The sequence below is a fragment of the Callionymus lyra genome, chromosome 12, assembly GCF_982586985.1.
Source record: "Callionymus lyra chromosome 12, fCalLyr1.hap1.1, whole genome shotgun sequence".
Classification (NCBI taxonomy): domain Eukaryota; kingdom Metazoa; phylum Chordata; class Actinopteri; order Syngnathiformes; family Callionymidae; genus Callionymus; species Callionymus lyra.
The window spans coordinates 18,710,550-18,725,638 of record NC_141829.1 but is presented as its reverse complement, the minus strand read 5'-3'; the positions used below and the strand labels follow the sequence as shown (position 1 = coordinate 18,725,638).

The 15,089-nt window shown below is 37.3% G+C and overlaps 1 protein-coding gene across 2 annotated transcripts; it reads right to left on the bottom strand.

Moving 5' to 3' along the window:
- Positions 1 to 125: 125 nt before the first annotated feature.
- LOC148068542 (amyloid-beta A4 protein-like) lies at positions 126 to 13,961 on the bottom strand. Of its 2 annotated transcripts, XM_087803640.1 has the most exons (17): positions 13,759 to 13,961; positions 10,525 to 10,692; positions 9,364 to 9,493; positions 9,163 to 9,275; positions 8,217 to 8,634; positions 7,949 to 8,116; positions 6,571 to 6,704; positions 5,357 to 5,431; positions 5,107 to 5,265; positions 3,728 to 3,856; positions 3,570 to 3,669; positions 3,434 to 3,501; positions 3,228 to 3,366; positions 3,109 to 3,162; positions 2,240 to 2,331; positions 2,025 to 2,171; positions 126 to 1,938 (listed from the first exon to the last, which is right to left on the bottom strand). In XM_087803640.1, exons 1-17 carry the CDS (start codon positions 13,816 to 13,818, stop codon positions 1,837 to 1,839), a joined length of 2,256 nt encoding a protein of 751 aa, XP_087659766.1. In that variant the 5' UTR covers positions 13,819 to 13,961; the 3' UTR covers positions 126 to 1,836. The 2 variants fall into 2 exon arrangements, with proteins under 2 accessions (XP_087659766.1, XP_087659767.1); XM_087803641.1 differs by lacking the exon at positions 7,949 to 8,116 and having other exon boundaries at positions 13,759 to 13,958.
- Positions 13,962 to 15,089: the final 1,128 nt, after the last annotated feature.

The following is a 15,089-nucleotide window of genomic DNA, read 5'->3' as shown; positions in this document are numbered from 1 at the left end:
CTGTGCAAACAAAACCTTGGACTTGAGATGTTTTCAGATTTCACGTGAAAGAAGTGAATCGCATTAAGGGAAAGAAAAAACCCAATCAGGCAGTTTTAAGGGAAAAGAAAAGACAGAAGGCATGATGTTTTTAAATATATATATATTTATATATATGTACTGTATATACATTCAAAATTGTATTCATGATATAGCGAGTGTAGAAAGATCTTTTCATGTTTGAATGTTCCTCAAGACAAGACGAAGGGGGGAGGAGGAGGAGGATGGACGATGGAGGGGTGAAACATTTTTATCCTCTAAAAAGACGAGTGAGGGAATATAGAAACGAAACATTCAATGAAGAGACTCATCTGTACACGTGATTGTAGAGGTGATGTTGTCAAGGTCAATTCACATTCATGTTGATGCGGGCGTGAAAGAAACTCAAGATTAAAAAACCGTTATAAAAAGGAATGATATTCGAAGAGGGGGGGGTCCCACGTGGGTCCTGATTGATAATCGAAGCCCCTCCCACTTCCAAATATTTACAATCAATAGACAATGGAATGATACATGGCATCGATCTGAACCGTGTTTTTAAATTCCCGAAAAGTGCAACGACAGTAGAACTGGCATCAATATTTGGTGAGAATATTCAGACGAGTGCATAAAACGCAAACAGTAACATCTTCCTTCGGATACTATGACACTTCATATATTACACACAGAGTACTTCTTTTTTTTTTCGCAACCATGCAGCTAACACGAACGGTGAAGCATGGAGTCAAAGCCCGGAGCAACAAAAAAAAAAAATTGTCGTCTTCATAATCACAAGGTCACCGAGAAGACGCTAGAAAAATGTACAGTTCCGCTAAAATATCTAGGAGGACCTCGACATCCGTCGTCATGCACTACGATAGCTAAACGCTTGCCTTCATCTGGTACACGATAACAAAACAACTACATTTGTCTTTTTTTCTTTTTCACGTTATTTATAAACCGGAATATTTATATTCGGCGTCGCCAGCTAAGCAGGTCTTCACCCTGTTGAACACTACTGCAACAGTTTCATATAAATAGTGGGGGTCGGGGGGGGGGAGGGTCGTACAAAGACAAAAAGGAGGGAGAGAGAGAGAGAGAGAGGGTTTTCACTGACTGATGGTCACACTGTTCATCCACACTTACAGAGACTCATAAGAACATGGCTTCTCCTTCATTTTCTTCAGCTCCAGAGAGTGGAAAAATCTCAACTCTTTGAGCTTCAATTTGGTTCATTTAAAAAATATATATAAATATTTTAACTTAACACATAAATAACAATTTTTTTAATGGAATATTCAAAAACATATTTGTACATTTTTTTCTACTTTGAGCCCCAATACCTTTTGTTAAATAGCCTTTTTTTCTGAAGTCGGCTTCTGCTTATGAGTATTAAAAAGTCGTTTATTATTATTTTTGATTGTTGAAGAGCTTTGTGACCCTTGTTTAGAATGGCGCTTTACAAATAAATTACTTACTAATTATTGTAGCGTAACAACCCATTAGTTAAACACAAGAAACTTTGTCATCTAGTGACGACAAGCTATACAATTAAAACAAAAAAAATGGGATTAAAAGGCAGTAAATAAATGTACTTGAAGCCAAAAAGCTCGCACTGACCACGGTATTTGACTGGATAAATCCCTGCTTTAAGAAAACTTTAAAAGATTTCATTTTAAATAAGTTGTTATAATGGAATCTTTCAAGACGCATCTAACTAGAGTTCGTATCTCTCGTTCTGAACCATGTCGTTATGAGTCTGGTGTACGTGAGGAGGAATACAACGGAATGAAACGGACTCAACTGATTTTTTTTTTCCTAGTTCTGGATCTGTTCAAAGAACTTGTAGGTGGGATTCTCGTAACCGTTCTGTTGCATCTTGGCCAGGTGACGCTCCTCTGGGGTCACGGCAGCGTCCACCTGAAGAAAAGAGAATTAAAAGATGTCGTCAAGAGGAGATCCTGTAGTCGAGGAACAGAATCTCGTCTCTTCAGCCGCTGCTTTACCTCGATCACGCCGTGATGAATAGAAGTGTATTGTTTCTTCCTCAGCATCACCAGGGTGATGACGATGACAGTCGCTATGACGACTCCTCCCACCATCAGACCGATAATAGCCACTTTATTGGAGCCATTGTCTTCGGCGAAAAAGACCTGCCGTCCAGAGAAAAAGTGAAGGGATTATTCACTCGGATGAATCAGTTTCAAAATGGAGTCCATACCAGCTTCTGGTGGTAAACTTCATAACCGGTGCTTTGTCTTTCCTTAGAATCCATGCGGACCTGCGGCATCTCATCCGGCTTCAGGGCGGACACTGGAGGAGGACAAGATTCTCAGTGGAGTCGTCTTACGGCAATTTTAAGTGGATAGTGTTCTCAGAATTAAAGTAGATTAATGATCATGTTAAGCTATGAAGATGTCAGCGATAGACTGGATCAGAGATTACACATGTCAACTATTTCACAGAGACGCCTGATAAAGGAAAACGGAGGTTGATGGAAATTAGAAACTATTAAAGACAATTTGGTAAATATAACATTTGCTCCAACCACAACCGAGTGTTAAAACAGGATTTCCTAAAGCTGAAGTTAAATTCAAGACTTCATTGAGAACTTTTAATGCCATTTGACATTAAATTTAGGACCAAATTCACAATAAACCAAAACTGGAAAAATAAAAACTTCAACCATTACATAGTGTCACAATTATACAAAAACGTTTATTTTAACATAAAAGGCGACTTTTTGGCGAGTAAAAAGTTAACCTCCAGAGTTCAAGACCTGAAGGAATAGTCAACCTAAAAAATATTTAATTAAATAAATACATTTCTAAAATTTGAATGTATCTTTTTAGAAAATTTGGTTCCAGAATTTTAATACCATTAAAGGCTTATTCTTTATTCATGTGATGCCTTTTAAGACAATTTTAGGATCCACTGGAACTGTAAAAATAGTTTGCCCCCTTGTTTGATTTGAGTTTTCACCACTGTCTTGAGGTGACTTGTATTAAAGCTATATTCTCTCAGCAATTACTAGCTTCAATAAGTTCTTTGTTCTAGTAAATGAAGATGAGATGACAAGAAAAAAGAAACCTGGGCGTGTAGGGAGGCCTCGATCTGGGTTTGGACGAGCGTCAACTGGCTCCACTGTTAAAGAAAGAAGTCATTAAAACTCCTTGTTGTGATCTCGGTCAGTTGAATTGTTATGTCACCGTGGTTCTCCGTGTTGGCCTGGTTGAAGCTCTCGGGATGGATGAAGCCCAGGCGGTCCAGGGCCGGGTCCAGGGGTGCAGAGCTGAAGGGCTGATCCGGCATCAGGGCGTCGTTGCCGTAGCTCATCCTGCTGTCCACCTGCGGAGGGGAAACATTTAGAAGTCAAGACGGTGGAAGCTGCGGTGAGGCAGGTTTTGAGACTCACTCGTGCGTCCGTCTTCACCGATGAGACCAGCTGGGACAGCTCAGAATGAACTCGGCGAACCACGACAGCTGAAGAAAAAAAAGGTTTAAGTCACAGAAGGAAACTCTCCAGGAGGAACCGATCCAAGTCCACTTACACACTTGGTTGTGGATCTCGTTGGCCACACTGGGCACTTTGTAGAGCAAACCCACGGACTGATTCATCCTCTCGTCGATCACACGCAGGTGAGTCAAGACCTGAAGGTGGGAGATATTGTGACGTGACGCCTCATGGAAGTCTGACGCAGAAACTCACCTGAGATCGGATCTGAGCCGCTTTCTTGGGATCCACCGTTCGAACGTGCTCGTAGTGTTTCACCGTGTGCTGCCGGTCCTTCTGCTCCGCCCGGATGTACTTCTTCAGGAGACCCAACACCTGCCGGGGCTGTGGAGAGAGTACGACGTCAGGGGTGTAAAACTCAAGCACACAACATATTAAATCAGTCCAAGTTAGGGGACGAACAAAATGTATGTTGACCTAATAGATATTTTCTTTTCATTCTTTAAAGGTTCAAGTCAACCTGATCATCTATGCGTTTGTTCTCCACCAAACAAATCCCTTTCCTTTATTTATTTATAAGTCAACATATCAACATGAGCATTAATCTACTTCAGTGTGGCGATTACATTTCCTCAGGTGACACATTTTATACAGTGACCATTATCAAGCCGTAATAATGGAGCAAAATGTATAAAATCTAAATCAAGCTAAATATTATTACATTTTTTTTTAATTCTGACTTTCCATTAAAAAAAAAAAAAAATTATATTCACTTCTTTAGGACAAAAGGAAATTATAAAAGCTGAGGATAAAGGTCATAAAACAACAACCCTACATTCGTACACAGAAACTAGTAATAAATAAAATCAATAAATACAAAACAAAACAGTTACTTTCTACTTCAGTGGCCCACAACCCCGGTTCCGGGGTCTGTGAGGCATTCGTTACCGGTATTCGTTTCGTTATCGTTTTTAAATAAAATTTCTGCTCTATTAACTGTCTTGAATGTGTTTTGTTTTTAAAAAATATGTTTTTTTCTCTGAAGTGATCAAAAAAGTTTTATTGCCAACACAGGAATTTGTTGTGGTGTCATTAGAGAATATGAAAAATTCAATAGAATAGAATTAATTAAAATAAAATAAGAGACAGATATTGAAGTATCATTAGCATGTGACTCTTGACATCAAGACAGTCGTTTCAGTCAAGTTTATTTAGAAAATAAAGCTGTAAACCAGTGTAAAAATGTTTTTTTATAGAGTATGAAGGTCGGTCAGTGAATACAATGCACAAATGAAACCAGGGCCCCCCAAATAAAGTTAAAGGGCCCCATGTGGCTCCCAGGCCACACTTTGCCTTGGTCGGATCTTATTGGATTTCAAGGTTAACCGTCTGGCCACATGAAATAACTTAGCGGGACATTTTTGGGCCCGGAGCCATGAGTTTGGCACATGAGCTTATCAGCATGACCAACTAAAAAACACCCACCTCTTACATAAACCCCCCCATCCCACACTGCAACAGTCATAATAAGTGTAACTGTAAATTCATTAAAACAGCTGGATTTATTTTAGGACCTCATTGATGGACCCCCCAGTATCCGTGACTGAAACTCAGTACCAGGTACACATGCCTACCTTCGGAGGATCCGCCTGCAGAGCATTCAGGTAATTTTCCAAAGCCAGGCGGCGGTGACTGTTCAGCAGAGACTCCACTCGGGCCATGTGAGTTTCCACCAACTGCTGCCTCTCTCCGGCCGCCTCGTGCTCCAGAGCCTCCACTCGCTCCTGAAAGTGCTGAGTACATGTTGCAGCTTTTATTAGAAACAGAACCGTCACATGATCACAGAATAGCAGCTTGAAAAACAGGGATGTGTGTTTGTCTCACCTGGATGACAGCTTTCTTTTCGGATCGAGGAAGACTTTTGGCTTTTCTCTCCGCCTCCTCCCACTCCCTCATCACCTGTAAAAATACATTGTTCAAATCTGACAACAAAAATTGGAGAATTTCGTGATTTTCCTTTTTTTTTGTACTGAAACACCAATTAAAAAAAAAAAGTGTTGCCTCATTTATAACGGGGTTACATTTTGAAAACTCATTAAACAAAATCCACGAAAGTAGTGAACATTTATTTTGTCACTAGTTTTTTTAACAACATTTATTTGAACTTAACATCGCATGTGAAACGCCTTCTCTCTCTCTCAGTAATGGTGACCTTACCAACTCCTATATTACTTTGCCGCCCAGCCCCCCCATCAAAGCTTCAATTCCCCTTTCACATAACACATTCGACATACAATTATTAGAATTGTAGCAACCAAAACAACACAATTTATAGCCAAAGAAAACACAGAGTGAGCGCAGACCTCTGCCAAGCTTACTCCTCACAATACACAGCTGAACTTGATCACACACTATTGTCTCAATACATTTTTTTTTAAAAAGCCTGGACCACTGGAATAAAAGTACATTTCTAGTAGTGATCTGTCGATGAAGCTTTATGAAACAGTGTCATGATGTTTAGAGGTCAGTAGGTGGCGTCATCAGTTTTTAAATGATGTGATGATTCATAAGAACGGCTGTTAAAAACAAATGAAAACAGCGCAGAGACCGCCATCTAGTGTGCTCTGAAAATAATGACACTGCTTCATGAAGCTTCATCGGACCATCACTAGTTTCTAGCCACTAGACTACCAGGATAAATGGTTAAAAAATGGTGTACGCTTTGGTAGCCACTTCAGTACCCACACAAGTCAGTAAAAAAATCCTTAAGAATCTTCCTGTATCCTTATCTGGGTCTACACTAAAACAGGCTTCTGATTTTTTTTAAAGAATTTAAAAAATATTAACAATGTTTTGAGTTATTCCAAATAACAAACGTATAAAAAAAACAAACCATAACCTCCTTGTGGGAGGTAGTAAAATCTGTACAGTTGCTAGGCAACGGATGAGAGGAGAGTAAGGAGATCAATGAGGATCTACTTGTTATAATTTAATAGCCGTGAGTGTCCTTATGACACGAACACATACAAAGCCACCTCCGGTTAACGAAAAACGTTTTAGCGACTTCCTTTTCTTACAAACAATAACAAAAATAGTACCTCGGACATCTTTTCACGATGTTTCGCCTCAAGGCTTTCCTTCGCCTTCTGGAAATCTGTGTGTTCGTTGTCGTCACCTGGAGCTTCCAGGTAGCGATCCACGGCGTCAGGAGGAGTCGGAGCCACCGTGGGCACTGGACAATAAACAACAGAGGGTTTAAACCAAAGAAAGAAGGACAGATGGGAGACAAGATACTTTAAGTCACTTTGTTGGCATGAAGTCAAACATGTCATTGTTAGTAAACAGACTCAAATGGTGTCAGTCAAACAGAAAAACAAGATGCAGGTTATCGCGGTCAGACTCGTTTCTCAACCCTTCAGTAGTGACGCAGGACACGCTAGATAAGATGGAGGTGACGAGTCAGCATCGCAGAGTGGAAACCGCTCTTAAGCCGAGCTCAGGTTGTCGTGACGGGTGTGAGATCCCTGGTCAGCCAGGTCAAATAAGTACACAACCAAAGGAGGAAACCACACAAACACACACGCACTTCTGTTTCAAAACGCCGGCTCTACATGCTGCGATAACAAGGAAATTTGTTAGTGTCATTTATCAATTAAATGTGATAAAGAGGTTAATTATTAGGGGTGTGTTTTGGCAAGAATCTACTATACGTATCACGATACAGGTGCAACGATACTGTAGTATATAAGAATATATTTGTAGTATTGTCCGAGTACTTGACTCTGGTGTTGCAGACTTTACAAACCACATGACTCTATATATCCAAATAAGTTCAAACATTAGCTTTAAAGCTACTCTGATATATTCAGATCACAATGCGATATTTGAGTTTGCTTGCATAATTTCCGTAACGATTTCAGGGGACAATGAATTTTGAAGTTTCACTCTCTTTTGGTCGAATGAATGGAAACTGAAATCCAAAATATGTACAAACGCCAGCTTAAAAAGCTTCTAAAGTCGACTGTATCCTCTAGTCCTCAGTCATCACAGGGATCTCGCTGGATTTTCATTGTCCCTTCAGCTGATGAGTACGTAATGACTGCTGCCATCTAGTGGCCAGAGGTTTAACCCTTTTTTCATCTCTGGGTCGAGGTGACCCAGTAACAAAACACAGTGAATAATATAGATTTAAAAGTGTAATTAGAATTAATATACTGACTTTATTGAAACATAAACCATAAAAGAACTATGAGGAAAATAAAAAAACTTGATTTGAAAGCCAAATAAAATACTGCCGTTGAATAGCAATCGTCCAAAAATTACCATGTGCCATTTCCTGTGTAGCTATAACAATACAACAAAGAGTTAAAAGCTAGAAGTCCACTACGGTCTACTCTCATGCTGGTTAAGTGTGGAAAGAAACGAGAGAGCGGCGGACGGTTCAGGCTTTTCGACGGCTCCGGACCTACAACTTACACGAGTTGCCGCAGACAGCCATGCAGTACTCTTCCGAATCAAAGTTATTTCTGTTACCGCCGCAGCCCCCGAACAAGAAGGGGACGCAGCGGCCCTTTCGGGGCGCGAAGAACCAGCGCTCCAGCATGGCGCGACACGGGCCCGACTCGGCACGAGCCCAGCAAACCGCTGCCATCAGTCGGGCGTCGACAAAAGAATATATGGAATTAACTCAAAAACGAAATGTTGATGGCGAATAAGTTCTCGCGTTGGTTCTTTAAAGTCTCACCTCGAACGACTTCTTCGACTGATTCGGTGGTGGTGGTAGTGGTCGTCGTCATGGCGACGCTGCGCTCTTCGCTGTCGTGTTCATCGAGTTGTTCTTCATCCTCCTCCTCATCATCATCATCATCATCATCCTCTTCATCGTCGTCACCATCTCCATTTTCATCCCTTTCAAAAAGATCGTCGTCCTCGTCGTCGTCTTCGGCGTCGGCGGGATCGGCGTCTTCTGTGCGAGATATGCTGTTCTCGTTCTCCACGCCGCCCCACCACACGTCCGACTCTTCCCCGTTCAGCTGGGCGCTGTCCATCTCTCGCTCGGCGTCCGCCGGGCAGCAGACGAACTCCACGCCCCGGAAGCGGTCGACGCCGCACGGCAACAGCATCCCGTAGTCGTGGAGATTCATGGAGCGGTCGCCACAGGACTTAAAGTGGAAACAAATATAGTTAAGTTTGCACACTTAAAAATAAAAATACACACTTAACAACTGTATAGACCTTAGCTTCAAATGAATCACAATTACACTGGTTACACACTGAAACACCCCAGACAGAAGAAAGGATCAAAATAATCAACAGCATTTTGATAAAGAATAAACAACTTCGCCTACACTTAAGGAGTAAAAAAAACGTTTTTAAAAAAGTATTCATATATTCTGAGTAACTTCTATACTTTCATTGACCGAAGCTCAGTGACATATAACATGGAAGGGGCAAATATCATAATACACTTTTAACCATAACAAATTATATTTTAATTGTAATTGTTTTCTTTTCTTTTACTTCTATTTTTGGTAAGAGGTGTTGATGTCATTGGTTTCAATGACAAAAAATAAGAACATTTCCTCTGTATTTGAAACATCAAATACAAAAAGAAAAATAAACAAAAACGTTTGTTTTTTTTAAAATATATATATTAAAAAAAGGTATAAGTGAAGGTTGTGTGTTCGTACCTCCTTGGCGACTGTGTGCCAGTGCAGGTGACTCTCACACTGATCCATGCGCTCCTGGTGCAAGAACTTGCATTTATCCGGGACCAGCAGAGCGTCGCTCACAAACTCACCGACTGAAAAGCAACAACATAAGTATCCATACATAAGAGATTGATTGTTATTCTCATTTAAAAGTGTGTGTGTGTGTATACGTGAGCGTACCCAGGCAGCGGTACGGCACAACAATGTGTGTTTGGCTGCGACACTGCTTGCGGCCTATCTTGCACCAGTTCTGGATGCTGACGGGCTGATTGGCTTCCACGACGTTGGTGATTTGCAACTCGGGGTACACCTGGATATTACACAGGATTATATGCATTTATTGATGAATCACAACATCAACATTCCAAAGATAATCCTTATGTTTTCAGGCAGAAACAGTTATTTTCTACTAATACTATACTCATTTTAGACATACTTCATGACTAATTTCCTCTAGTTGAAATCAATGAAAATAATGTTTTTTTTCTACAATATTGAGAATAATTCATTCAATGCTATATTTTTAAACAACAGTATCGTCAAAGCAATTTTTACAATAATATCGTTGACAATATACATATTATTATGGGAGTATATCAGTGCCATCAGGATATTGAATGGTTGAATGTAAGTAAATGTTGAAAATTCATATTTAAATGCTGATTTTTGGATTATTTTGTGTTGTCGTTAATAATTGAATTAAACCATTTGTAAATGGAAACGTTAAATTAATTTTTTTTTCTCCAATTTCCCCAAGTATCTCTTTTTTGAACATAGAGGATTATATTTCATTCCAATATTTCACAAATAAATGTTGGAATTTTCTGGTGGCACTATTATACTTATATGTTGAGTTTAAAAGGCTGCATACTAAAGGATATTAAATTTAGATTTTTTTTAATTATGGGAATTAGAATATCAAACTATCTGCAAAAAAAACAAAACATTTTTTTTTATTTTACTTTTATTTTGAATTTTTTTTTTTCCTTTCCAATTCTACCCTTCAATATACAAATGATTAAATGACTGAATAAAATCAATTAAACCTTTTAAGAAGATATATATATATATATACATTGAATGAAAGTATTTAATTAAAAAACATTTCAATTACAAATGAAAGAGATGTAACAAAATTTTAAATGTTAAATTCAACCATTCCATATTCAGATGTTACTGATATACTTCCATATTTCTACTACGGCTCAACTTTATTTCAATTCTTTCTTGATTTACCTTTAAGAGAAAGGTCATAGTTTATATAAAGAATTGCTTCAGATGAAGATTCAACTCTAAAGTACATGTTTCACCAACAGTAGTTATTGTCCAGAACTTCAATACCTCTTGGCAGTACTGCAGGATCCCTTCCTTGGTGCCGATGCAGCTCTTGGCACCGGTCGTGTCCGATTCCCATTTCCCATTTTGCACGTTTATGTGCATGTTCAGCTTCCCACAGAACATGGCGACCTGCGGCTCCGTGAGCAAACTCATGGAGTCGTCACCAGGCACCTACAAACAAGCAAGAACAGAGAGAAATCTTACATTCATTTAATTCAACAAGACTTTTTTTTCTCTCCCCCATTTAATGACACCTCCGCCCACATGCATCTGTTGCATTATGCAGAAGACGGATTACACAATTTATTTATGACATTATATAAGTTTACGGTTTAAACATAATCCATAGTCACAAAAAGCATTAGGCTTGAGTAGAAGCTATTATAACTAAGGGTCGGTCATGTGATGCTTTTTTTCATCCTTTATTGTCACTTGAACACGAACCAAGTCAATGAACTAACCAGTAGTTTTTCTTTTTTAAGATAAGATATTCCTTTATATATAAATATAAACATCTTGATTTCTACATTTGGGTTGTTATAGAAGTGATTTTACCACGGAAAAATAAATAGAGTAATATTTAAAGTGATCAAGTAAATACATGTTATTAGAATAAACACACCGTATAAAATAATTATTAATAATTACTAGGGTGTCAGTAATTGTATTGATAGGGCGATATATATCGCAATATTTTTTGTACAAAAGAATTATTTAAAACATGTTTTACCACTAATCTTTATATTCAACAGTTTAATAAAATGTGTTAAAATAGTTCCATTTTTTAAATTTAAAATCAACATGCAGATATTCACTGCTTTTGTTAATTTTTTTGTATTGCGATTAAACTTCCATCCGCTAAATGGCAGCAGTAATGACGTCCTCCGCAGCTAAAGCAACAATGAAATACTGTTTCAATGACTGAGGACGAGAGGATACGGTCGACACCAGCAACTTTTAAAACTGAAGTTAGGACATATTTTGGTTCCCAAAACAAATGGATATATGTAGATGTAAATTATTCATCACCAGAGTCAAGTACTCGACAATACTACTAATATATCCTTGTTCCTACAGTATCACAATATATCGTATCGTTGTCCCTGTATCGTGATAGATATTGTATCGTAAGATTCTTGCCAATAGACCCTAATAATAATAATTATAATAAAATAAAAACACAACATACTATTTATTATATTTAATTTAATAGTTGTATTGAATTATTTATTGAGTGCAATGGGCAGAAAGGAGCGACGTAATCTCTCTTTAACTGAAGCGTGGATTATTATAAGTAGTTATTTTCAATGGTTTGAAAAAACAGAATGTATTTAGCAAAAAGAATGTTATCAGACTTATACTGATTTGGAGCATAACAAGATGATAAAAGACTTGAATTTGGGTCAGCGTTTACTCAAGTCTTTGATGCAAATGTTTTTTAAAGACCCAGATGTTCACTCCCAGTCTTTCAGCGAGGTAAATTTAGAATATTAGATTTGTTTTGTAAGGGTTATCATCGAGGGTTAGTCTTTCTACAAAGAGAGTTTCTTCAACAATAGACTGTCACACATAAAGAACACGTCCACTCAGGCGTGATGAAGGGATTCTGTCCACTGCCGCTGAGCAAAGGTTATCGCAGCCAGGTGTTGTTGATGCAGGGCCCTCATGAGTCAGCCTGCTGCTCACAGAAACACAAGTGGAATTCTTGGCCCGAAAATAAAACATTATCCAACAGTAAGAAAAAGAATGTTATTATTTAACTTTGTGTCCTATAATAGGATTATTGCACTGTTGACAAGTCCTAGTTTCAACAGGTGTGTGGCCCATTTGTACACCTGTCACAAAGAAAATACTCTTTATTCCTTATATATAGGGGCTTGATAATTTACAATCACGATAAAGGGGCACATAATATTTGCCCATGACTAGTAACAAAGCCTTCATTTGTTTTGGAACCAAAATATACCCAAACATTAGCTTTAAAAGCTGCTGGAGTCGACTGTATCCTCTTGTCCTCAGTCATTGCAGCGAATTATTTTTTTATTGTGAAAATAATATTTCTCCATTTATTATCTTACAGCCCTATTCGCGAAACAAAAAAGTTGACAAGTTGTCACTGTTTTTTTCATATAAACATAAATATTTATATATTAAGATACTATAGGAAAATGTCTATGCAGAATTTACAGACTGATTGACTGTATATATCATAAAAATTAACAAAAAATGTGAAAATTGATACCGTGCTGTTGAATATATACAGTATTTTCTAAAATAAATATTGCGATATATTGGTGTATCACTATTTTTCTCACTTCCCAATTAATTGACTTGTATTTTAGCAGAAGGTGATAAAATCAGTGTGTTTGTTTAAAGTGTGTGTTTATTTTGTACTATTTTTTATCTATTTTATCCTCTTATTCATCTATTTAAAGACACAAAGCTTGCTTGATTCAACAATAATTAAATTGGTAAAAAAAATATATATATTTAAAAAAAAAAACATTATTTGTTTACGTCTTATTTATTTTTTAGAATGATAGAAAACGGGTATGCCAATTTACATTTAAAGCCTCAACGGTAAATGTGAACCTCAGACAAATATAAAATGACACATTTTCAATGCGGTTATGACTTTTAAATAAATGTGTTTTTTTTCATCCTTTCACTGGACTGATAAATCTGTGCGTCTTTTTTTAGTTAAACGCAGCAAAACTGTCGGCGCCATCTTGGTTCTGTGAACTTATATGTTCTATTCCTCTCACCTCACATCTTCACCACACTTGGATACATAAAATAAAAATAAAAATAATAAACCATATTGGACTGGTTTATGGGCAAGAAAAAATATTGGTGGAAATGTAGTGGTTATCCTGTTATGCTAGTGATGCTAACTCATAAAACAGTTGATACCAATTGAATTTATTAAACATTCCCAGCTTAATAAACTATTTTTTTATATTTTTATTTGTGAATGTGTTTCGTTAAAGCTGAAATAGAAACAACATGTTTGTAAAAAATCAAAGTGAACTGACATCACTGACATCTAACGGTAGGCCGTGGTAGCTTTGCTAGCTTTATTAAAATGGCTGTTCTGTTGGCACTGATGATCATCCGGGGAAATACGAGTAATTCCTGAATTTATTCGAGAATATATGACATTATTTTTAGTTATCGATCGTCGCCATCGACGTGGACGAGTCACTAGTCTCTCGCAAACAAACATCCGTCGCTCACCTCGGATGCAAACGTCAAGGTCGCCGCCAGTAACATCACAACCGCCGGGAGTCCCTCCATGTCGCGTCCGCCGCTGATCCTGGACCAGAGCGGAGTCGATGCTGCTCCGTTGACGCGAGAGACGTGCGAGTGTTTGGACGGAAGCTGAGACTGATCCTGATCCTGCTGATCTGCTTCCTCCTGCTGCTGCGTCTGTCCTGATCCCAGTCTGTTGTGGAGGGAGGAGGAGGAGGAGGAGGGAGAGGTGGAAGAGGAGGAGGAGGAGAAGGAGGAGGAGGGAGAGGTGGAAGAGGAGGAGGAGGAGGAGGAGGGAGAACAGATGGACAGGTGAGGGAAGGAGGCGAGACTACAGTGAGAGACAGGATTGATTCGAATGTCAGTTATTATTATTTGTAAAATGTTTATTATTAACAACATTTACAATGACAATTACGTACCAAAGGATTTGAGGTTAAATGTTGTTTTTTTTAATTTAGATAAATGATGTTATTGTTGTTTTTTTTGGATAGTTATATTCAATAGTTGCTATATTGAAAGGTTGAATTGTTTTGTATTAAATCATTTTACTCGATCATTTCTCCATTGAAAGGTTGAATTGTTTTTTTAAATGATAATTGATACTTTTAAATAAGTTGTCATTTTATTGATGATCAAGAGTTTAATTGTTTGTTGTTGTTTTTTTGTTTAAATAATTGAATTGTTTGTTGAATAATGTAATTTCTTTTTTTTTTTAATTAAATAATTTAATCCAATATATTATTCGTATAATGTTTTAATTTGAATTTAAAAAAGGCTACGAATACAAAGTATTGAATTAAAACATTTATTTAGTATTGGAATTCGAATATCGAACAAAAATGTACGTTTTTTTTTTAATTTATTCAATATTAAACAAAAAACAAATTCAACCTATCAATATAAAAATAGGAACGAATAAATAAAAAACAATTAAACTTCTTAAAAATAAAAAGTATTGAATTCGGAATCAAAATCTTTAACTTTTATTGCCAGTTTTATAAACATAAAACTTAATGACATCTATATAGTAATTTACTTAATCAAATAATTAAAAACAACATTTCTGTTAAAAAAAAAAAAAGTTTGAAATTCAACGATTAAATATTCTGATATACCTCCATATAGTTAGTCTGAAAAAAACTCCAAAAAATACGATTGAAAAACATTATTCTAAAATGTTATTTACGTTTATACATTTTAAATATTTAAATAACACAAATTCCAAGCGTCTGTTATATGTATTAACAGGATGTGAGTACTTCTACATTGACTAAATACCATATCAAACTATCGAATGGTATCTTGAAATAAAA

Bases quoted from the DNA above. Each gene is read 5' to 3' on its own strand.
- LOC148068542 (XM_087803640.1), bottom strand. From the start codon at position 13,818: ATGGAGGGACTCCCGGCGGTTGTGATGTTACTGGCGGCGACCTTGACG. The intron at 10,693-13,758 runs GTGAGCGACGGA...GCTTGTTTGTAG, and splicing joins CCTTGACGTTTGCATCCGAG to GTGCCTGGTGACGACTCCAT. The intron at 8,117-8,216 runs GTGAGACTTTAA...GACTGATGGCAG, and splicing joins AGTCGAAGAAGTCGTTCGAG to CGGTTTGCTGGGCTCGTGCC.